A 24028-nucleotide genomic window follows, 5' to 3' on the forward strand; every position below is an offset into this window, starting at 1 on the left:
GATGATTCAGAACTGCTTGGCTTCCCTGCCTGATGATCTGCCTCATTCTGAGGGGGGACTGAGAGTCAAAGTGGAGCCCATGGATACTGATGATGGAGGCAACTGTGTTGGGCAGGGGGAAAAGCAGAGAGAGCGTTCTGGGGGCAAGAGAGATCAGGTTTTGGACAAAGATGCAGCTATGTGCAGCATTATTGATGAAATGACATGAAGAAAACACCTTGTTTTGTTAATGCACCACAGGATGTGATCCTTGGATCTTATTTTGCTGTGGTGCAAGCAGCCAGAACATTTGTTGTACACGTGTTGGAGGTTGTGAGCAACTGGGCAGATGAAAATATTTGATGTTTTGTGAACTGTGTTTATTGGTAGAAACAAAAAAGTATGCTTTTTGGTAAATGTGATAGCCACAGATTAAAGTTGTCTTTTTCTGTTGTCCTTTAATTTGTCACTTTCTGCTGTTTTGGGTATGTGTGATTTTTGCGTATGCAGTTCTATGATTCTGTATGGTTTGAGTCAAGAGAAAACTCATATGGAAGTGGTGCTTGTTCCTTGCACGAACAAAACACAGGAGCTTGAAAGAAGGCATGGAGAAACTCAGATTGCATCCAGGTCTTATGGTCTGTGAGGTGAAATCTAAAGTAAGTGGGTTAATTGTTATCCTGTAGCTCTCACATTGTCTTACGGTGTCACCAGAAGGGCTTTCTTGGGATACAGACAGCACCCCAACAGCTGTAGACTAATGTGTGACTGAAACCGTCTGGGTGAAGTGAGTAGAACAGGCTGAGGCAGAGGAATGGGGTGAGTTTCCTTATTTTTCTCATCCTGTTTATTATTTCAGAGCTCAGACATGCTCCATGCAAAGGAGGGATCCCTGTTGACCCATGCACACTGCATGCTCACTGCAGGTGAGTGGCAGAAGGGACATGTCCTGGTCTGTGGGTGGATGTTTGGCACACTCTGAACCACCCAGAGCAGTTCCCCAGCCTGTGCCAGGCACTGCCATGGCTCTGCTGTGGTGAATGGTCGCCCACCTTCTGCCAGAGCCAGCTTGCCCTGCCTTTCCCATTCCTGCACAGCAGTTTCAGGATCCTGCTGGTAATGAGCAGAATTGTTCCTCCAGTAGTTGTCTGTAGTTTCCTGTTTTCCCAGTAGCAGGAGTGAAGAAGAAGCATTTTCTTAAAGAGTCCTCCTTCCAGTCACTGCATGCAAAAATCCCCGTTCATTCCTCTTGCTCTCACTTCTCTCCTACAAATATGTTGCTAATCTGTCTCTTGGCTGCACTAATCCCTTGGTTTTCCTATTTTCACTTAAAGCAGCTGTCACTTAGGTGCCTCTGCTGCCCTGTAAGGTGGACAGTGCAAGGCAGCTCCGGTTCCAGTTTTAACCTCTTCCATTTACTGATTAATAACTCCTGAGTATTTCATTTCATCTGTATAAAACAATGTGAGGTAGATTAGTTGCTTCAGCAAATAATATTTCTTGACCCTAGGTCAAATACCCTATCCCAGCTGCAGTTCTAGCCCAACCAATATAAAAAGACAAGATATCCTCAAGAAGAGTTGGGTGATCCAGACACAGGGAGAGTGGCCAGGGAGCACCATTTCTCTAAAGCTGTATTTCAACCAGATTTTGTCAGAGTGAGCCTTGAGCCTGACACAATAGTTTCCACACTGCTTTTCAAAGTCACCTCTATATTCCAGATGTTTTACTTTATATTGCAAAATTTTTAATGGATGAAAAACCTCTGCAAGTCTATTAAGCTCAACTGTGTAACAGTAGGACAGTTTTCCAATACTACCAAATTGTTGCTACAAAAGAAAATTTGCCTAAAGATGCTCTGAGATGCTTCTAAGTATTAGAACCAGAAATTTAGATTTAAATGCTTGAGTAGTTCTTCCTAAGAATCTTATTTTGCCAAAGCTTTTCCGCTTGCCACAGACTGCTATGTATCCTGTGTAATCTACCCAAATTCTGTCTACTCTGGCAAAAGCAGGTGTGGGAAGCAGTGGATTACTGATGGTTGTGTTAGCTTAGAGGTGCTGACAAGCTTCATTTGCTGTAGTCAAGCAGATTTGAAAGAAAAACAAGAAGTAGATTTCTGTGGTACCGCAGAGTGTTGTCGCCTTGTAGTCAAACCCCTGTCAGCAGGAGCTCAGCCGTGCCCCGTCGGCAGCAGCACTGGGCTGTGCAGCAGACACCAACAGCTAACCACGGGCAAAACAGGCAGATTGGACTGAAGGGCACTCTCAGCTGTGTCTGAAGATGGCGTGCTAAGAGCTGAACCCTGAGGTTTACAGAGAGGAGAAGTTTTCTTGTATGAGAAAGGTGAACACGAGTGTTCCTCGTCTTCAGCCACAATGTTGTCTTACGTCTGTGTGAACTGGATTCTTCTGCTCCTGTTTGCAGGTAACTGAGTGGGCCTAAACAACTAGATGGAGGTGGATGGAGGTAACATGCATCAGTGATTTTGAGGGTTGCAAAGAGAGAAGTTTTATCTTGCAGCAGAAAGGGTGGCCTCAAGTCACAGGAACTGCAGCTTTGTGTTAGAACAGAACTTTATCACAGTGGCTCAATAGTGTTCTTAAGGCCTTATTGCCTCTTTAAAACACAATCATGTTGAGGGTATGATGGTATTAAAGATGTTCCTTCTTTGGCTGCCTGCTACTCTTATTAATTACTTCTTTTAGATAATGATCTGAGATGAGCAGAGAACTCAAAATCGTTTTAGAGGAGTTGTAAAACAAGGACATTTCACTTTGACAGGCTTTATGAAGAGGAATGCTTAGGAAGACAGGGAAAAGGTCAACTGTAGCTTCTGGTGGTTTTTAGCCAATATGAAATTTTATGGGGCCAAATTGATAATTTCTCCTTTTTTGTGTTCTGGGAAAGTTGTTCTCTCAGACTGTTGCAAGCAATAGCACTGAAAACAACAGGTTGCAAAGCAGTACTAATAAAGGCAGATTAAAAATGTGGTGGTAAGATAAGTTCAGTAGAAAGAAAAGGGACATTCCATCTATTATTTCCTGTAGTTCTTTATAAAGCCTTTTATGGCAAGTTTAATTTTGAACTTCCTTTTGTATTAAATAAATGACATTAGTTTCAGGGATTAGTTTCTAGTATGTTATTGTGGCAAAGTCTCTGCATGCAGACTAATTTTTAGCTATAATAACTTAGGTCAGGAAAATGAGCTGAATGTGGCAGAAGAGCTTTTTCACAAAGGACAGTTGCAATTGAGCCATTCAGTGCCCTGGGAAGGTCCCTGCTGAATTATAAACCAGGTTGGACTTTTAATAGAGATCATTTGTGGCCTGTCCTTGCTGCACAGAATTCCATCCCTGAAATGTTAATATGGAGAGATGACAATATTTACACATTACTGAATTTGATAAGGAATGTGTGGCAGTCAGCACATGGCAAATGGTTTTCTTCGAAGTACAGACTGTGCACTCCAAGACCCTCATTGTGTAACCTGCTAGAAGAAGGTGGTTACAGGATGGATGTGACTAGATAGATCCCCAGGACACAAATTATTATGGCTGGTACTTAACACAGCTTTTAATAAAACCTTCCTAGAGGAAATATTGACTGGAGTGGTCTAAATACAGCAAAACACCCTCATCTCACTGTGATGAATGGGCTATTGGGTGTTAGGGCTCACTGTTTTGATTTGAGCCTTCTGGAAACGTGAAAAATTACCTTTAAGGGGAATCACACAAGTTAGAAACTGCATAAGAATGAGAGGAGAAAATTAGGTAGTGGAAAAAAGAGAGTATAAGGTTTCTCAGAAAAGCTCTGAAAAATCTGTCCTGATTGGAATGGGCAAACCCTGACACTAGGCAAGAGAAAAGGAAATTCATTCAGCAGTGATCATTTTGATGAAACCTGCCATTTAGTGGCTTTGCATTGAAGGGGAGGAAGAGTTTCCCACAGTGGTTAATATCTAAAGTTAATATCTTGCTGTTCCCCCCTGCGTGGCTTGGATTAAATCTAAACAAAGGGAAAAAACGAAGAGGTAACAGACTGGACATGGCTCAAGAGAAGCCACAGGGTCAAGCAGATCCAAACACTGTTCTCTCTTTGCTTCTGCTTGCCTGCAGAGGCTGCAGAAAGTGCATTTCTTCTTTCTCTAATGAGACACGTTCTGAAACTGTAATTGGACAATCATTATCCCTTACTGCACCAGTCCTGCCAGGACACATCTGTGTGTGGAAAATCTGATCCATCAATGCCTGGTGGTGTTTGAGAAATGGGAGACATCAGGACATGCAAGATGCACAAGAAGCTTCCACTTGTATGCTCTGTGCTCAACAGTTGTTTGTCTAAACAAGAAGCTTCCACTTGCATGCTCTGTGCTCAACAGTTGTTTGTCTTTTTGTCCACAGGCACCACAGTGTCAGACTCAGTTGTGACAGGAGAGGTTGGTCAGAATGTCACTGTGCCCTGCTACTACAAGGTCCAGGCGGAACACGACATCACATCCATGTGCTGGGGGCAGGAAAAGTGCCCTCCTTCAAAATGTAAGCGACCCATTATCTGGACAGATGGACATAAAGTGACAGACCAGTATGGCAGCAGGTACATGTTGAAGGGGAACCTGCAAAGGGGCGACGTGTCCCTGACGATTGTGAATGCTCAGATAGCAGACAGTGGCACCTACTGCTGCCGTGTGGAGTTGCCTGGGCTGTTCAACGATCAAAGAACCAATCACAGGGTTGTGATAAAGAAAGGTGAGTGCAGAGTCATGCTTCTGTGTGGGCACCATCATGGTAAATCTGCTCTTGGGTCTGGATTTCAAAGCTTGTAGAAATGATTCCTACAACCATCCCTAAGCCTGCTCTTTAGGACCTTGCAGATCTGCTGTTAGTGCTGTCTAAATTAAGGTGGTGTTGATAATGTTATCCCGGTGCAGTCACTGCCATTAAAAAAGTACATTGTGCTTTGTTTTGTGGTGCACAGCACTGATGAGCTTTCTTAGAAACACTGGAGAATTAAGAGAAAGGACAGCATAGAGTACTTAATTCATCCAAAGCATTATTGCTGTTCCCTTTTCATAGAAAGCTGTGATTCTAGGGTAAAGCCCAAGGACACAAAATTAGTATAGAGAATTTATTTAATCAACTATTCCTTTGAATTTCAGTTTTTTTCTTGTTGGTTCAAAACAGGATAATACATGGAACAAGTGCCTGACAGATGTACCTGGGTAGATGCTGCTAACATGTCTCCATTTCACTACATAAATGCACACTGAAGTTAATTATAACATTGTAATGTTGATTTTTGTTTTATCTTTTAATATCAGCTAGGATCACTACTGCAAGTCCTCACACTTACACCACTGAACAGACCCCAGGTAACTTTTATCCAAGTATTAATCTCAATAGCACATATAAGTCATACAGGAAATGGGAATCTTAGGAAGGCAACAAAATGATGATAGAAATGTCTTGGCTAAAATTTACTAAACCTTAAGATAGAACCAGAGATTAGAACTTGGATTTAAATTCTGCCTGATCTTTGATATAGAGTCCAAATGAACATGTATACGTGGGAGAAATCTTACTCCAGGTGTGATGCTTAAGTAGATGTTTCAGTGGTACTGCAAAGCTTTGCTTTTATTGTGGCTCTTGGTTTGGTTTGTTGGTTTTGCTATGGTCTAAAATTTCACTTAATCTTCTAGGTATGCATCCCATGAACAGTAAACCACAACTTTTTAGGAATTGGACATACCCACTATTTAGTCAGTTTATTTGTTGCTCTGTAATATAGAACTGTTTTATTGGACTATCTCAAAAGAGCATCTCATTCAAGATCCTGCCTCCAGCAGCAGTCAACAGCAGATGATTAAGGAGGATTGTAGAAACAGGGCAGTAATTTTTTGATATAGTCACAAAGTTCACAAGAAGAAGCTCATGGTGTAACATTGGCTGGATTCTGGAAGAAAAATCAGGGATGCCAATTGTATTTCTCCCTCCATCTCGGATGTTTCCAGCTAAGCAACTCTAAACTAGTATTACAACAGTTGCATTTCCTTTTTGGAAGAAGAAGTGAAAACTTTCTCAGTCTGTTTCTATTCCACCTTCAAATAACATGGCTTCCAATCTTAGAACTCACGGGTTGTCTTAACCCTGTGACATCTTCCTTAGCTGCTGGTGGAACAAGGTTTTAAGGTTTCAGAATACAAGTTAGTATGTGCATATTCTTACAGAGGGAGACTGGAAAAGGCAGGTGGCCATGTCCCTCTGATGTAGAAATACCCCAGAATCTCCTGTGGAAGAGAACAGTGATCCTGTCCTCTTCAAAATAAACCTTCTGGGATAAGGATAACAATTTAAAGCATCAAAGCAACCACCTGGGGTTGTCATAGAGTGAACAGGAGATTTTGTTTTCAGGAGGTTTTTATATCATCTGACAACACGTGGAGAAACTGAGACTGATGATAGAGAAGGCAGAAGTTTGTAGCTTTTAATTTTAAATATTGCAAACCCTTTGCTCTGGGAAATTACCTCAAAAACATGCTGCAGGTCCTTATGCAAATATACTACACTTTGACCAGTCTGTTTACTGTAGAGCTGCCTGGGACTGTGAAATGTCACTTGCTTTCTCTGACTTCATCACTTGCTGTTTCAAGTCCCTGAGCTAATCTTTATTAGTTTTCACCAGATAACCTAAGTTTGCTTTAGGCATCATTTTTTGCCTTAAAGTCAGGTTGGATGGGGCACTGAGCAACCTGGTCTAGTGGAAGGTGTTCCTGCCATGGCAGGGGGTTGGAAGTAGCTGAGCTTTTAAGCCTTTCAACCCAAACCATTTTATGACTCTATCATCTACTGCCTCTTGGCTCCAAAACCAAATGTCTCCCTTGGTAGCTCCTTCCCTGTCCTGAGATAACAGCAAGAGCTGTTTCCTGGAAGGAATTCAAAGCTCTGAAAGGGGCAGCAGAAACTTCAACATTCAGAGTTTTGTACTGCCCTCTGAAGGCACCAACCTCTTTATGATACGTAGAGCTGAGACCACTGAGAGACACTTAAGTTCAGTGGTCCCAAGTCAGCAGTACAAATTCCTCTCTGACAAGGCAGAAAACCTCTGTACTAGTGATGTGTTTGTCTTGCCTTTGCTCAGCTCCTGGGAGCACCAGTGAATCCTCCTTTACTGTCCCAGGAACGTGGCCATCGGTTTCTCCTTCAGAAGCTCCTCAGACTGTAAGCATCTCCTTGGGGCTAGAGCATATGTTGACAAAGTGGATAGACATGAGAGGTTATTGGGTCATCCCTACAGAGCACTTGCACTGCTTTTGTTTGATTGCAACAGAGTATGGGTTTGTAGTCTGCATGTTTAGTGCTTATGAAAGAATGCTTATGTGCTCATTATTACAGAGAGGGGGGGAAAAACCCCTGCTTATCATGCATAAAGTACTTCCTATTAATGCAGGAAGAGATTTAGCAACATCTGTATTGCCTTTCAGGCTTCTGGTCCCTGCCCAGACTCCCCAGACTGCTTGGATGTGACTGCAAACCTGCAGGTATGGCAGGACATGGAGAGCAGTGGAAACTGGAGCACCTGAGAGCACAGGGATGCCCTGCACTCCTCTTGCACTGGGCTTCAAACAGGCAGCTCTGTATTTGTCCTCCTGGGTCTTCCAGCACATGTTACAGGCAGTGACAGCACCCAGATTTTATCAGGAAGACAAGACTGTCAAGCAAACATTTAGGAAGACCTGCTGTGATATACTGCCAGAGAGTCTGTGCTGTGGAAGTTCATACTGCTGCACATGCAGGATGCAAGTCAGAGACCATCCTGTGCTTCAGTGCCTTTCCAGGCCTGAGATGCCAATGACAAGTTAGATACTAACAGCTGGCTTCAGGAAGAAGTTTAGCCTAAATAAAACAGTGCAAGGAGAGGATGCATTTACTTACTGGTATAAAGCCTTGAGTAATTGCTGAATAAGCTGACAAAAAGGTGGGAAAAAAATCACCAAATTATATTAAACCTGAACAAATGAGATTTGTCATAACTTCAGGTGCTTTAACAGTCTCAAAAAAACATGTCTAAGGGCATGGTTGCCCCAACGGTTGCAGTGATTCTGCTTGAAACTAGTCCTGTATCTCAGATTAGGATTTTGCTCTCAAGTGTACTTTTCCTGCAGAGTTGCAAAACACATAAATGGCCTTTGAGTGCTGCATGGACTCCTTGCTGTCAGTTCCAGTAAAGCTCATCTGTCTTGTGTTTGACAGAACACGTCTGTATTGCTTCCCAGTCAGCAGTATTCAGAAAATGGACTGTACATTGGGATTGGGTCATGTGCAGTACTTCTAGTCATCCTGATCTTGGCTCTGTACCTCACTAAACGTAAGTAATTTTCATAGGTAGTTATTCAAGCATTGCCACATTTGTTAAATCACAGCTGTGACAGATGCCACATGTTCCACTTCGGGGCAGTGAGCTGAGACCTCTGGATGCCTCACTCAGTGCCCTGTGCTGTGGCTGCTTGCTCAGCTCTCCCCCTTAGCCTCTGGGGCCCAGAACAGCAAGATGTGAATGTGGTCTCCTCATTTTGTGTCTTGGACTCTTTAGCAGGCATCATCCCAGGGTCGGGTGAGGAGAGGCATGACACAAGTTCACCTCTCCTGCCCTGCTCATTCCCTCAGTTCCCTGCTGTCCCAGTTCCTTCCCAATGCTAATGGGAGGGACACTGGTTTCAGATAACTATATCCAATATTTTCCTGTGCATCAGCCTTCCTACTTAGAGGCTTTTGGTCAAACCAAGCTATGTGAATTATAGCCCACAGAAATAATGGGGTTTTCCTATATTGAAAACATCTGCTTAAAGTTCCCTTAATTACTTTCTTACACTTGGCTTTATTTTTCAACCCACTATTTGCTTCTAATGCTTTAATGAAAATAATTTTTTTTCTTTCTTTTCATTCTGGATGGTCCTTAGAATATTTTTACAACACAAAGAAGATGGGTGACTTTGCCAAGTAAGTATTCTGGTCCTGCTTTTGCTAATAGGACAAATGAGGTTGCAGAAAGAACATATCAGTATGCTGACCATTCCACCACATACTTTGTCTTTATTTGTTTAATCTCCACTTAATAGAAAACATTACAAAGGGAAATTAATAAATCCTGCTGCTTTTCATTACTTAGCCAGCAAAAATGAGCCTAACTGTCAGTTTATTGCATTAGGGAGCTTGCAAACCTCAAGTGTGAGTTGTCTCATAAGTGGAAAGATGATTCATTATCTGTCATGATTAAATAAGTGTTTATGCCTATTTTACATTTTCCAGTGAAGCTGGTTGATCTGCTCTTCTGTGGTTTTATTGTCTGTTGTCTGTTTGACACCATGGTTTTTACTCTTTTGTGCAGCTTCGTTGTCTTTCGGAGGCCACAAGGTGTGGGGAACCATAGTGCCCTGGAAGATGAGATCCATGCAGAGGAGAATGTTTATATTATACACTAAGGACTGTGTCCATGCTTGCCTTTGCCACTGCTGGGACATTAAAGAGTTGGCAAAGCATTAGCTGCTCCCTCTGCTCAGCAGCTGAACGTGACTGCACTACCAAAGTATTATTCACTTCATTCTAATAAAACAAATAAAAGCTACACTTGTAATTAAAATCTTTATCATCCTGTTCCAGAAACAGAAACCAAACCCCTACTGGCTTGAATGGAAATTTCCATTTCCTAAAGAAAGTTACAATTATATTTATAATCTGCTTCAACTTCTCACTTCCTTTTTGGAAAAAAAGAGGAAGTGCCACAAGGGCACAATTGTCTTTGCTCTGGATTCTGTGTGCCACCTACCTCAGAGTCTGTGCCATCAGAGGGCTGAAGCAATCTCATAGCTGCTGTGACAAAGATGGGAAAACTTGGTAGATTTAGTAATTTGATACACACTCAGTTTAATTCTCATTGAAGGCAGGTACATCCAGTCCTGGTAACAGCTCAGTAATGCAATATACTAATTCCTGTCCACCTGCAGTGAAATCTGGAGGAGCTATGGATGCTCAGCCCCTTGTGGGATGTCCTTAGAGCCTACAGCATCACTGCTTCAAAGTACAGGATATTCACAACTTGTGAACTATGGCTAAGTGTGTTTTCCTCTGCCAAAGACATCACTCTTTTTTTTTTTTTTCTGTGGCTTTCTCCTTGGGACCACCTATACCCTGAGAAGCCCTTGGGGTGGAAAGTCTCACTTCCAGACCTCTAAAACAGCTTAACTAAAACATACACACTTTGTAAAGTTCATTAAATTATCTTCCTAGATTATGGAGAAGTCCTGGACGTTGCACAAGTTGGCCCTGCCTTCACACCCTTCTAGATGCCAAACAACTCTAGTTCCTAAGAATGCTGAATGTGTCTGATGGATTTCAGGTCATAAATGGGGAGTATCTGTGGCCTAGTGCCTTTCCTCCATTGCTCATCAGTTAGTCATGTCTCTTGGGTTTTATTCTCTGCAGAGTGAAACTTTGATTTACTTTAAATAAATACATGGAGGGAACCCTATGAGTCAACCCTTGATGCATTGTTGGGCAGCAGACACAACACACCCACGTCACCTTTAAGAGGAAGAATAATTTTGCCCAACTGTTTTTAAGCATACATTTTAAACAGGCTGAGAAGTTCCTAAAGGACAGAAAAGTAGCACAGGCAGGAGAAAAACCAAATATTGTTCAGTACATTTTGCCCTGAAGCAGCACATTGCTACCACGGGCAAGATTCACAGATGTACCACAAACTTTCTACCACTTGCCCATAAAGATCTCATTAATATGAATATTACAGACTAATTCTTATATCAACAAGTTTTCCATGTAAAATAAAGTTCTAGAATAGCTCATAACCAAAATCTTGAGTAAAGTCTCCTATCTGCTGTGCAGTTACTTGGCAAACAGACTTTGCCAAGGTTGTGCAGAGCAAGAACTTTGCCTAGGACACGTAGTATAATACACACAAATCCATGCAGGCAGAAGCTTCCTGTGCTTTTTAATTACTTCCACTTGTGTCAGTGGATCTTGGAACAGCCATTTCAAAATGAGCCCCAGAGATGAGCAGGTGGCACTTGGATCCTGTTCACCCATTAGGAGATTGTCCAGCTGCACAAACTGGCAGCACAGGGAGCTGATGAGCTGCAAACTGATTTTTTTGAGACAACCCTCTGCCTTTCCTTTTCTGCCTGTGAAGAGCCACTAGATAGCAGTACAGAATCAGAAAGCAAGTTATGTTTTTCTGGTTCTTCCCTGCACACTTGGATTTTGGGTGGCCTTTTTCACTGCACTCTCCTGCTTTTAGCCCAGTCTTGCTATAGAAACAAAGCTGATATGATGCTGAGTTCATGCTATTCCTTCCCTAGTTGCCTGCAACATACTCTCCAGTTCTGTTTGGACAAGCTTCATGGAAATTTGTAGCTGAATAAAGACCCCAATTTGTGCCTTAGGTGGGATTCAGCTGCTGTCTGCACTGACATCAGTTGGGCATCAGCTCACAGCCATTGCTTGGTGCTGAGTAATGGGAGAAACAAGGATCATTGCAGGAAAAATGTCTCCAGGATATTGGATGCATCAGGTTTCATCAGTTCTGTTCACAGAACAGCTGGGCCTGTGTGTATGTGATGTTGTGTGAACTGTACCTATTAGAATGTAAGAAATTAGATATTTTGCTGATTGCCTTAACTACTAAAATTTTATTTGCTTTTTTTTCAATGCTACCAAGCAGAGGGGGGACATTTTCATGGGCTTGCCTAGTCATGATAAGCCCAAAATCTCATTACTGAAGGTGTAATGCCTGGTTTAAAGTCCATCATTTTCTCATTTGAACTGGGAATTGTGCTCCCGTTTGCACTGTGCTACATTTATTTGCACAGAATTTTGTCTATCTGCAATTCTTCATTCCTGACCGTAAACCCCTGAATTCCTTTTGCTTTATTACTGAGATTTTTCAGAGAAGAACTTCCAGAGAACTTATTTATCAATTGGTCTGAAAGTTATAAAAGAGTCAGAAAGACTAAAAAGTATTTCCTGAAAATGATATTGCAGATCTTTGGGTAGGATGTGGTTTTTGGCAAGAAAACATTTATGAGACTTCCTCCAAGGTTGTCTTTCCAAATAGGAAATATGAAGCTGGGGAAAGAGAGGGGTCTTCAAGCAGGAGGCAGAACCTGGAGAAATGAGGGATTAAGCAAATGCAGGTGAAGACAAAGTCAGAGGCAGAGACTATGCCACATGTTTAGGAGCATAAAAGCACAGAGCATGTTCTTGCTACTCAGCACCATGGAACAGTAATGGGCCTTAAGAGTTCCATGGGAAGGCAAAACAAATAGAATATTGAAATTTCTGGTGGTAGGACCATACTGAGTACCTTGGAAGAGGAAAGGAGAATAGGATATCCCTTTCCCAGTGTTTGACCACTCTCTGGCTAAAGAAATGCTTCCCAATGTCCAGTCTAAACCTCTCCTAGGGAGCTTGGGATCATTCCCACGTGTCTTGTCACTGGATCTAGGCAGAAGAGATCACCACTTCCCCTCCATATCCCCTCCTCAGGAAGCTGCAGAGCTGTGAGGTTGCTCCTCAGCCTCCCTTTCTCCAAACTGGCAAATCCAGAGTGCTGAGCCTCTCCTCACAGGACGTGCTTCCAGCCCTGGCACCTGCTCCATTGGCTTCCTCTGGGTGCATCCAGGTACCTGAATGTCCTTCCTAATTTGTGGGGCCCAGAACTGCACACAGTGCTCAAACTGAGACTGCACCAATGCTGAATACAGCAGGATCTCCTCTTTGGACCAGTTCCTATCCGGAAGCGTAGGAAAGAAGCACTTGCATTATGTAAAAGCTGGAAATGGAGAAATGAGACTTCAGTGGGACTCACTCAGCATCTCTGGAAAGGATAAGATCTAGTTTTCTCTTCTTTCAGTTGCTGCTCTGGAGTCTCAGTCGCCTAAAATGTCCCATTTTGTGCTGTTTCACTGGATTTTGATGCAGATCTTTATAGGTGAGTCTTCACCTGCTTTTTATGTGCTTGCTCAGAAAGCAAAATTTTGTAATATGAAAACCAGCAACACTTGTTTTGTGAAAACAAAACGGTGAGAAAGGTAAGAATTGTATACAGCTCTTCAAAAGTTTTCGTAATTTACTGAGTTAGTACTGATTGAGGTTTTCTTCTCCTTTCACTTTTTTTAAAATGTATGCAGTTTCCTCTGTGCATAGGCTTGGTTAGTTCCCTTGTTCTCCCAAATCATCTGGTTTCTTTACTACTGCTAAATGTTTACTGCTGCCTTTGCTTCTTCATCTGTCTCCCAATGATGCTACAGTGCTGACACAGCCCAAGCCAGGGAATTGAATTATTGGCAGAAGAATGAATGAATGTACATGATACAGAAAGGATTTTCTGAATCTCCAAGACCTTTCTACTGTTATGAACTGAGTATGGGAAAGTACAGCTGGAGAGTCCACGCATTTTACTCCCAAGTGTTCAGTTCACCCATCTAAAATTGGAATCCTAAAAGAGATAGAAATACAAGAAGAGTAACTTGGGAGACTGGGTCTGGCAAGCAGGGCTGGTATCAGCTACGTTTCTACATATGTGTTTCGGCATCAGCAATGCAGTCTCTAAATTGCCCCAGGGGGCTCAGGAATGTGGGTTCACCCACTTCCAAAGGGGCATGAGCTCCTAATGGGTGTTGTGCTCTTGTTATCATTTAGGTCTATCAGGAAATTCTGTCTCAGGTGACAAAGTATTCATTGTCTAACCTCTGCCAGGATGAAATATTACGTATAACATCTACAGCAAATCTGATGTTCTTAAATTAATCTGAAAAGCAGTGGAAAAGTTTGGTCAGCACCAGGATATACTGAGGGGCTAGAGGTGATCCATGCTCCTGTGATCTGCTGCACAAATGGAGCTTCACTAGCACTTTGCTTTAGGCCAGGGTATTCCATAACATTTTCTGTCAGAAGAAACAGGGAGGGCTCTTCTCTTGCTGTATCTTCAGCCTTAAAATAACTTGGAGTTACTTCCTCCATTTGGTCTCACTTTTAGAAGCTTTCTCATATGCAGAGCTCCTGAAGGAGGAGAATGGCTTTTTGTTACCTCCTCTTTAACTCGACTCAGTGTTGAGAATGGGTTGTCTTGAAAATCCAGAAAACCAGCAGAGTGGCCAGTGAAATGCTTCTTTTCTGTTTGTCACTCATATCCTCTGCAATTTCAACCAACAGAAAGAGGATTGATAGGGCAAAGATGCCAAATACCTTCTGCAAAGTAGGAAAATTATTCCAGAAATAGATCAAAGGGGAAAAAAATCTTTTTCAACCAGCTGTCTTGGCTGGAGGATGTAAGTTTTTGTCCATGCAATGCCCAGTCTGTGGGAGAGAAGACCACTACAACAACAGCAATTGGAGTTACTGCTCAATGCCAGCTGGAAGTGAGGGTGGGTTCAAGAGAGTCTATATATGTACCTGTATGATCTGAACAATAATGAATAGCCTTTTTTATTTTGGATAGTATATTAAACATCTGGAACCCATTTCTCTCTCACTGATGAAGGACCTAGGGTGGCAAACCTCACTGACTTTAGTGGCACTACCCAGGCAGAGCTGGTGCTCAGAGTGCCTTGGCTGCTGCAGTATTGAAGCTTTCTATACCAACCTGCAGTGCAGGCAGATGTCAGCAACATTAGCTTCACAGAAATTAAAAGAGGATTTGAAACTGCAAAACCTCTAACTTTCTAGAATGGATACTAGTGGGAAAGGGCACTGGAAACACTCTGGTGCCTTGTGTCTTCCCTCTTCTGATTTTGATTTATTTGCTTGTTTATTTACTTAATAATTTCAGTGCTCTGCTTCTTTCAAAGACATGAGCAGGCAAATTTTCACTTGTTGAAGGGTTGCTTAATGAAGCTGCTTGTGTGCTGTGCAGAACTGGCTTGAACTAAGGGCAGAAGATCAGCCCAGTTCTCCTCAAGAAGCAGCGACCTTAATTCTAACGACAGTTTTAGCTGATTTTGCACACATCTTTGTTGGGGTGACTTGGAACTATGTCTTAACTTGCTCAGTGACTAAACTCTTGCTCCCACAGAAATACTTTCAAGGTCAACTGGATGTTTTCTTCTGTCATCCCAGAAAGAGGCTGTTTTCTCTGTTTTGGTGTAACAAGGCAAATGAACCTACCCTTTCCAAGGACTAAAACATACCACCATCTTGCAAAGCCTTATCCTGTATTCAGGAATTTGGTTTTTGGCATATCCTACCTTCATTTCACTGCAAAAGCTCCTGCCCTTCACACCATATTGCATATTGTTTTGTCTGCCTCTGTTCTTTTAGCATTTGGAGCTGTGGAAACCTGAACAAGTTGGCTTATCTTGCCAATGGGATAAGCAATAACGAATCTGAAATGTCATCCCAATAACAAGTCGTGAGGCAGCCTGCCACAGGCTAAAACCTCACCTAGGGAATAGTCCATTAAAGACAAAACAAAAGAGACATGGACACAGTTGGAAGCATCTGTTTGCTATCTGGGAGTCATGCCAAAAAAGCAAAGGCATTCAAACAGCTGGCAAAATGGAATGGTTTGGAAAACCAGGGCCAAAGATGGTGATAATAGCAGTGACAGCGACTGTAAGTCCTCTCTGGAGTAAGCAAGCTGGCCATGAAACATCAGATCTGTGGGATGATCCTCTTGCTGCAGCAGAGGACAGGTCTGGTTGCTCCCCAGGTCCCTCAGTCCTTGCTCCACCATATTTAAATGATAACATGGGGACAAAAGACAGCGAGGTAGGAGGACTGATGGAGGATAGATGAATGTAAACCAGAAAACATTTGTTCCTGTCTGGGAACCTTTTTTGTGTAGTGTCTTTTGTGAGAAGAAATCTCTTTTAGGACAACTGGGAACTGCATAGACAGTTGAGAGGGAACAGTATGTAGCAAAGATTCTAACCAGATGCCAAGGTGGGTATTGCCTGTAAACATCAACTAAAGCTGGTCATTAAGAGGGCAAGGAAAGCATGCATAGGCTCTTTTTAACATCAGTATAACTCTAGAAGCTAAAGCTTCTCTGTACACAAGTCTGCAAGGTAAGTGGGATAGTTGGCAGGGCTTGCTCATTGCACTTTCTGAGAACAGGTTCCCATAGACAGATCCCACTGCTTTGCCAGCTTAATTAGGCCCTAATTTCACACATGAATAGGTACTTTGGACCCTGCTTTTGAGACTGTCAGTGAAAGGCAACTGTGACAGCATTTCCTTTTTGAAGGAGATGATGGTGAACTGAGGAAAACCAGATGTCTTTCACAACATGTTTCTGAACAACTTTCAAACAGCCTCATAGGAGAGGAGATGGGATGGGAGCAGAGTTCTCAAATTCCATTTGTGCTCAGGCTGCCAGCGACAGATCCCAGCTTCACTCAGCACACGTCTGATGTGAGTGATGTATTTCCTGAGCCTCCCTCCAGCAGCTGGCTGGGGCCAGCAAGCAATGCCTGTGAGCTCCTGGCTCTTGTCTGTAGTGCCCCAGGCTATGAGCTGCCACAGGCTCAGGAAAAGTCTTGGGGGATCAGTATCTGTGGCCTGCCTGCAGGCAGGAGTGTTTCTTCACCTGCCTCATTGTGTTGTGCAGGTAGAGTCATGGATTGGAGGCTGCCAACACTCATAGAATCTTTTCTTGTTCTCCCTTGACAGCCCACGCCGCATCCCAAACTGTTGTTACAGGAGTCACAGGGCGATCTGTGACTTTGCCTTGCCACTACAAAGTGACACAGGCTAAGGACATCTCCGATATGTGCTGGGGCAGAGGTCCCTGCCCGAATTCAAAGTGCGATAAAAAAATTTTGCACACCAGTGGAAGGAGAGTGGCATTCCGAACATCTGGGAGATACAACCTCCAGGGCTACATTTCCCATGGAGATGTGTCTCTCACAATTCGGGCAGTGGATGAGAAAGATGCAGGTGTATATTGCTGCCGTGTGGAGATCCCAGGTTGGTTCAACGACATCAAACGGAACATACGACTGGAGGTGACCAGAGGTGAGTCTGGGGACCTTGGTGACACAGCCAGCAGGGAGAAACCACTCCCTGGACAGCAAAAATTGCAGTTTTATGTGCTTTGTTTATTTTGGCTAGAAGTGTTTTTCTTAAATTACATAATTTCCAAGGGAGTTCTGCAACCAGTTGGAATCACATTCAATGTGCGTTTTTGATGAAAAATAATAACTTTTACCCTTTTTTTTTTGCCTTTCAAATGAAATATTTCTTTTGTCATTGTGTAGTTATATTTGACTTTTTAAAAGATGATGGAATTAAAAAGGGATTTAGAATTTGAAGAGACCTTGGAATGAAATTCAGTTTTTAATTTGGGGTTCACTCCAACACTGAAAAGGCTTTTGTTTCATTCGTGTCATAAGGAGACCCACATGTTTGGAAATTTTGTGTCAGAGTTTTTAAGGACTTCTTCCCCTTCCTATTATTTTGCTGAGCTGCAGGATAGAGCAAGGTCTTACACAGACAAAAAAACCCAACAAGATGCTACCCACTCTCCATAGTGCAGAAAGGCATTTTTTCCTGATTTTTACAGGGTATTCAGCAGTGCAGTTGGTGTGCACAGCACTCTTGTTTGTCTGTTGTAAGCAATACAACAGGAGAGTGGGGGAAAAGTGCTGCAATTGCATGTCTGTCCTGAGTTTGAGGGCAACAAATTCCATAAAAAGAGGTCTGATTGCAAAGATTAGCAAGAAATCTTTTAAATAGTAACTCTCCCACCTTCATCCTCAGTATTTTGGCAGCTAGATGATTTTCATTCATTTCTGGGTTGGTTTTCCACAGGGTCAGTTGTGAATGCTCTAATCTGGCTTTCCTCTTGGCTCTGTTTTGTCCACACAGCCCCTCCAGTGATGACAACCACCACCAGAAAGGTTCCTGTTTCCCCCAAACATTTCAGAAAAACAACTTTTGCTCCCCAAGCAACCTCTGATCTTCAGCCAACGACAGAGAGTGATGTCCTCCTGACAACCACCACTGCAATAGCAACCACAGCTGCCGAGTCTACAGCAGTAACTACATTGGAGACCATTGCTCCCCCAACACTTGCTGTGACAGAAAATGATATTTTTCCTGTTACTGTGGTGACAAGCAGTGCTCCCCCAGACTTTCCAACTAGTTCCCAAGCAGTTGATGTGAGAACTGAAGATGATATGTTCTGCTGCACAGAGTTTGTCCCTTCTCTTGGAAGTACAGAGGGTAACCAGCACCAAACCTTTCCTTTGTCTGTGTAGCAGAGATGTTTGTGTTAGCCTGACTCTGGCATCATAGAGTCTCTTCCAGATACTTTTATCTGGAAGTTTTCTCTGAGATGCCTATAGGTGGTTCTCAGTGGGTTTAAGTAGAGACAGGTCAAATGTTGCAGATGATGCTAAACTGGTGTGAATGGCCAAGATAGCAGAGGGTCAGGCTTGCATTCAGAGGAGTTCTAACAGTCTGAAGAAATAATGTGAAAGAACCCTCATGAAGTACAACAGAAATAAATGCAAGGTCCAGCACTTGGGATAGGATAAGAGAGATTCACTTAACTATGCACTATTTTTTCTCTTGATTTGGGAAAGACAATCGAAATGGTCTGGTGAAAAGGTTAGTTTAGAGCATGTTCTGCTTGAGCAATAAAGTCAGTGAGAAATCAAAGCATTTAAAATTGAGAATTTACATTCTCATCTCATATGAAGGCTGCTGCTATGATTAATATTTAGTGGATTAGAGTGACCTGTTATCATCCTAACCATTCATAGTTCACTACTTTAGCCACATTGGTGCCTTCTTTTCCACAGATTGATGTGTGCACAATTTCAAATGCCATATGGACACCCTCCTAATCTGTCATCTTTATAAGCATCACTTTTTACTTTGTTTCAGTGACTACTGAATTCCCAACTACACTCATGACTGCAGAGGGAACTAAAAATGCTCACACCTCTGTCATGGTGGAAGATGTGCCAACCACAGGTGAGTAGGATAACATTGCAAAGTCAGAAGTTGCTTGTTCCGAGAAATTAGGAAGGATTCAGTATTCTTAAGAGTGTACCAAACATGTACTGATAGTTTTTCGTTGCATCTGGCAGTAAGAAGCATGTGGGTTCACACAGAAATTGTCTGAAATCAAGATGTAACGACAGCTGAGAAAACCACACTTTGACACCTACAAAGGAAGTAGATTTTGAGTCACTCACTACTGTTGGGTATCTCAGGTCTGAGAGAAGTTAAGAACTGATATTTTCACCACCCAAGTTGTATTCTCAGATATCTGATTTGTCATCACTGTGACTTCACTGAGCTTTACATTTTACATCCTTCCTGGGTGTTGTGAGCTTTGAACCTCACTGAATATATTCAGCCAAATGTGGCTGCAGGCTCAACTCTCTAGTGCTCTACATATGTCCACGGTCATGATGGAAAGCAGCAGGCAATTACCACAACTATCAGTCATTCCCTCAAGAGAGAAGGAACCTGTATACAACATCATACCATACCTGAGAAATTAACAAACTTACAAGGAGTTTGCACTTTGTGTCTCTGAGTCAGGTATACCAATAGAATGACTTAAGTTATTCAGATCTGAGTCTGCTCCCCTGATGACCTCAAATGAGGACCTAAAAAAGGAAACCTAAACTTCAAGGGTGACATGTTGTATTTGCCCTTGTAGTTACAATAAGTGCTTAAGTGTTTAAGGCCAGGCTGGATGGGGCTTTGAGAAACCTGGTCTAGTGAAAGGTGTCCCTGGCCATGGCAGAGGAGTTGGAACTAGATGATCTTTAAGGTCCTTTCCAACCCAAACCATTCTATGATTCTATGATTTGTGTCTATCTGATCATCTCCTATGTCCACTGTGTGACATTCTGGGTTCCTCCTGCACAGTTTCCTTTGGATGTGGTCTTGGTCACCACAAGAGTGTTCATACAGATGCCTTGCCAATGACTCATCTGGTCCCTGGTACATTTTTGCTCAGATGGTTGTTCTCTTGTCAAACCTTTGAAAACACTACTCATCAGAGTCTTTCTACACATTAGGGTATGACCTAAAGCATAGGAGTTTTCCTGTCATGGGGTGTAAACTGAGGTTTTGTTGCACTAAGCTGAGCAACTCCTCTGTTTTTAGGATGCTGCTAAACATTGGGTTCTTTCTGTGACAGATCAAGTTCTCCAAATACTTAAATACTTCAGTACCTTGTAGCATGAGGTTATGATGAGCCAAAGCTCAAGCCTAGACTAACTTTTTTACTTTAAATTCACTATCAAAAGTAACAGAGTAGGATCATAGGGTAACGACGAAGTTTGCTGCAAGAGTTATTGAGAATTCCTTTAGTTCATTCCTTTTTTTTCACAAAGCTTAAAAAGCTAGATGATGAAGTTTACTGCAAGAGTTATTGAGTATTCCTTTAGTTCATTCCTTTTTTTCACAAAGCTTAAAAAGCTAGAAGTGAATTATTCTTAATATCCCCAGATAGAGAAAAAGAAAGTATCTTCTTCATAGAGCTTTCTTATATCTGTGGTAAGTTACCTGAAATTAAAAATGTTTCCTGTGGTAATGTGGCTTTTGAATCCTGCAATCACCTAAGTCTGACCACAAATAAACTGAGGCAGTTCCTCCACTTAGACTAATGCCTCATTTACTGTCTCTGCTGTCCTTGACCTCTTGCCATGCATACAGAAGTGAGAAATCCTTCACAGCAGACAAATTTCTACCACCTTGCTTCTTGGGTTGCCCTGTGAAACCTCCTCTGTCATGATGAAGACTGACATTTCCCAGTGACAGCCTCAAATGGCATTTGTGGTGGAAACTGTTCTCTTTTGTTTGCAAGGTGCTTTATTTCTCCTACTCAGGGCCGGATTTTGTCCTCCTTGTTCCCTGACAGTTCACTACTCCTTGACTAAAGCAGTGATAGCCACAGTGGCCCTTGCTCCTTCAGATAACTCTGCCAGAAATAATTTCAATCTCTTTCATTTTCAGTGATTTCTGTGGGTTCAGATGGCAAGACTGAGAAAATTGGTGATATTGGAGAGAAGGCAAAACTTCCTGTAAGTTTCAAGAATATTTAAGTAGAAGCCAGAAGGGCAGCAGGACATGCTAGTGATTTTCAATGTAGTCATACTAAAGGAACTTTAGTTTTTGCAACAGTAGTTTGAACTTTTGTTTAGAAGCTCAAGAACCATCTGTTCATCTTTCCAGTAGATAGACCCAAAGCCTGTGAGCATCCCATCCAGCTTGGACACTCCAGAAAAAACTAATCCCCTCACACACCTGTAAGAGAGGCAGAGTCAACATCCTTGGGATATGACCAAGCAAAAGCCATTTTAAGAGTGTTAGACTCTCCTGTCTCTGATTAAGAGAAGGATGAGGTGACTAAGCTCCTACTTCTACTTTAGACATCTTATTAGAAGTGCATGTTATGTGGGATGATCTAGGTCCCAATATTTCAGAAGATTTATTAGATACAAAACAGGTAGTATCATGATCAACCTGATGTGTCTTCTCCATACTTTGTACAGGTAAGCTCAGAAAAGCACTGCAAACTCCAGCCCAGTGCAGATCATGTTGTTTATCATGATCAACCTGATGTGTCTTCTCCATACTTTGTACAGGTAAGCTCAGAAAAGCACTGCAAACTCCAGCCCAGTGCAGATAGTTCAGTGTTCTGAGCCACTAGTACAACCCCTTCCTGTGGGAACAGCTCTCAAGTCAACATGTTCCTAAAGCCTTTTCAGTTATTTTCTTCTCCCTTCCAGTTTCTCAGCTCTGCCATCCTCATTGCCTGTCTCACCGCTGGGTCCATTCTTGTCATACTGATGGTGTCATTGTTTTGGAAACGTAAGTATCCTCAAGCAGATCACTGGGAATGTTTCTGGTGCTGGCCTGATGCACGTGTCCTTCTGGGTCTCTGGTTAATCTTCTGGGAACACTGTCATGGCCCCTGTGACAGCACTCTGAACATTTCTTGGGGGTTAATGTCCTTTCTCCAGCACTGTGTCACTATGAGGAGACCAGGGAGCAGGAGCTGGTGGGGATGCAGCATGAGGAAGGCTGTGCAAAGAACCTGCTCACTGACTTGTTACAGGTCTGGCTCATCTTGCTGGATCTTTCTTTATAGTTAAGTAGTCCAGTAGTTTCCTGGAATTGCTCCTGAAAAACATTGGTGTAACTGAAATCAGAATGAGATCCTTTCTTTCCTGCTTAGCCCACAGTAATTTTGCAAGTTGCTTCTAAACTCATTTGATGGCTACATTAGAATTATAGATTTTGTTTTGCCATTGTGACATTAATATTATTTTCCTTCTAGGTAAACACACAAAGAAGCTGAAAATTAAAAGGTAATCCATTTTTGTAATTTTCTCTTAAACGCTCCAGTGTAATTTTTCTTAGAGGCAGGAAGGTATTGGCCACAGGTTGTGATGGGTGTAGCATTGGCTTGTGGTGCTGACTGCCAAAGTTGTATTACAAGGGAGCTTCAGGTAACTTCAGAAAATCAAACAGTGGTTCCTGCTCTGTGTAGCAATGAACAGGCACCCAGAGCACTGGAGAACTTAAGCAACTGGTACTTACTGCTATGTAGTGACTCCAGCTTAAGGAAGTATCTCATCTGCTTTATTCTTTGATTGAATACCAAGGGTGGTACCTGTGCAGGTGTAGCTGATAATTCATGTCTTCTGTCTTATCTTGCAAAAAGGATTTTCTGTGGGCAAACCACAGGGTAACCCAGTGAAATACCATCCGTTTTCCAAAGACCAATAATTTTCCATGGTAGATGGTCCCTCTCTGCATACTCCATCTAGGAGTTAAGAACTGAGGGGCAAGGAGAGACTCTTCTGAATCCCATGGTGGTTACCCTATAGCTGTCATCACAAGATCTGAATAGGCATTTCTTATCCATTAGAAAAATGCAAGCAAGGTAAACACTCCTCTGCTGTAAAAAGTAGGCATTGCTCTTATTGCATTGCAGTCAGTGGACTCAGTAGCTTCAGGTTTCTGTTTCAATGGGAATTTGATGATATTACAAATAAGAAAGGATGCTCTGAAGCAGCAATGTCCTTTTGCTCTACCCATAGTGATTTATGCTTCTCACTGCAGCCTTGCTCAACCAGAAGAGCCTAAAAAGGTTTTCAGTGGTGCTGAAGGAGAAAACAACATTTTTTCCCTGTGAAGAACTCCTACATCATCCTTAGATGCCACGGAAAATACAAAGGGCTTGTTTCATGCTACACTGAGAGATGCTTATGAGGCCTCAAAATATCAATGGGTATAAACCAAAGGCCAAAGCTTCAACTATGAAAATTTAAAATCTTTGTGCAAATTTTGCCATATCACCCTTAAAACTCATTGCATAAATAAGAATATTTGAGAAGGTGCTTTATGCATTATTCATGGATGCTTCTGGCATCTGCCTCCTTACTAATACTATGTGCACAATTGAATTTGTTTTTCTCCGTTTTAACTAATGCTCTTCCTTGAACACAACCTCTACTGTGAGGAACAGAAGAGAGAAGAAATCACATGGAATGCTGCCTATCTTCAAATTACCAAAAGAAAAAAAAATCAGAAAATGTAGTTCTAATTGCTTTTATACAATCAAGTGGAAAAATTAAGCTACAAGAATGCTGTGAGTTTAAATCAAAAATGCAGATTACTTAAGGGCTACCAATACTGCCTGTGATTCAGCATGTTTGAATGACCCTTAGAGATTATGTCAATAAACTTTGTAATTTACTGCTGGCAATTGTATTTTTTTTGCCACATCCTAAGGATTTGAACAGGAGTTACTTATTCTCCAGGTGTTGAAATGACTGGTGTACTGTCTCAATTCTCCATAGAAGTACTGCAGCATTCCCAGATGGGGAATGTGCCCAGGTGGGAAAATGCCCAGAAGACCAACCTGAAGGGAAATTTTCTATACTGCCTCCACAATCCCCCATACTACCCATTTGAAAATCTATTAGTGAAGAGGGACTGGCCATGGAGGCTTGGGGATCATCTATGGGATATGCTGCAGAGATTTTGTGTATCTCATTGGG

The 24028-nt window shown here is 42.2% G+C and overlaps 2 protein-coding genes across 2 annotated transcripts in view; both read left to right on the forward strand.

The window, feature by feature from the left end:
• MED7 (mediator complex subunit 7) overlaps positions 1-208 on the forward strand; it is a 679-nt gene extending 471 nt beyond the window's left edge. Inside the window, 1 exon segment of the mRNA XM_009085201.1 lies at positions 1-208. This exon segment is cut by the window's left edge and continues 15 nt beyond it. Coding sequence (XP_009083449.1) covers positions 1-208 — 208 coding nt within the window.
• A 2149-nt stretch (positions 209-2357) lies between these two features.
• LOC103812193 lies at positions 2358-23160 on the forward strand. The gene is made up of 15 exons (XM_009085203.1): positions 2358-2406; positions 4383-4727; positions 5300-5350; positions 7117-7196; positions 7460-7516; positions 8229-8343; positions 12904-12981; positions 16662-17006; positions 17859-18215; positions 18882-18971; positions 20973-21040; positions 21512-21604; positions 21749-21830; positions 22300-22330; positions 23088-23160. Exons 1-15 carry the CDS (start codon positions 2358-2360, stop codon positions 23158-23160), a joined length of 1914 nt encoding a protein of 637 aa, XP_009083451.1.
• The last annotated feature ends 868 nt before the right edge of the window (positions 23161-24028 follow it).

Source organism: Acanthisitta chloris, unplaced genomic scaffold (assembly GCF_000695815.1).
Source record: "Acanthisitta chloris isolate BGI_N310 unplaced genomic scaffold, ASM69581v1 scaffold7822, whole genome shotgun sequence".
NCBI lineage: Eukaryota > Metazoa > Chordata > Aves > Passeriformes > Acanthisittidae > Acanthisitta > Acanthisitta chloris.

Excerpts from the sequence above, each read along its gene's own strand:
- LOC103812193 (XM_009085203.1), top strand. The coding sequence starts at position 2,358 with ATGTTGTCTTACGTCTGTGTGAACTGGATTCTTCTGCTCCTGTTTGCA. Across the intron at positions 8,344-12,903 it reads GGCTCTGTACCTCACTAAAC|TTGCTGCTCTGGAGTCTCAG; the intron begins GTAAGTAATTTT and ends CTCTTCTTTCAG. Across the intron at positions 18,972-20,972 it reads GGAAGATGTGCCAACCACAG|TGATTTCTGTGGGTTCAGAT; the intron begins GTGAGTAGGATA and ends TTTCATTTTCAG.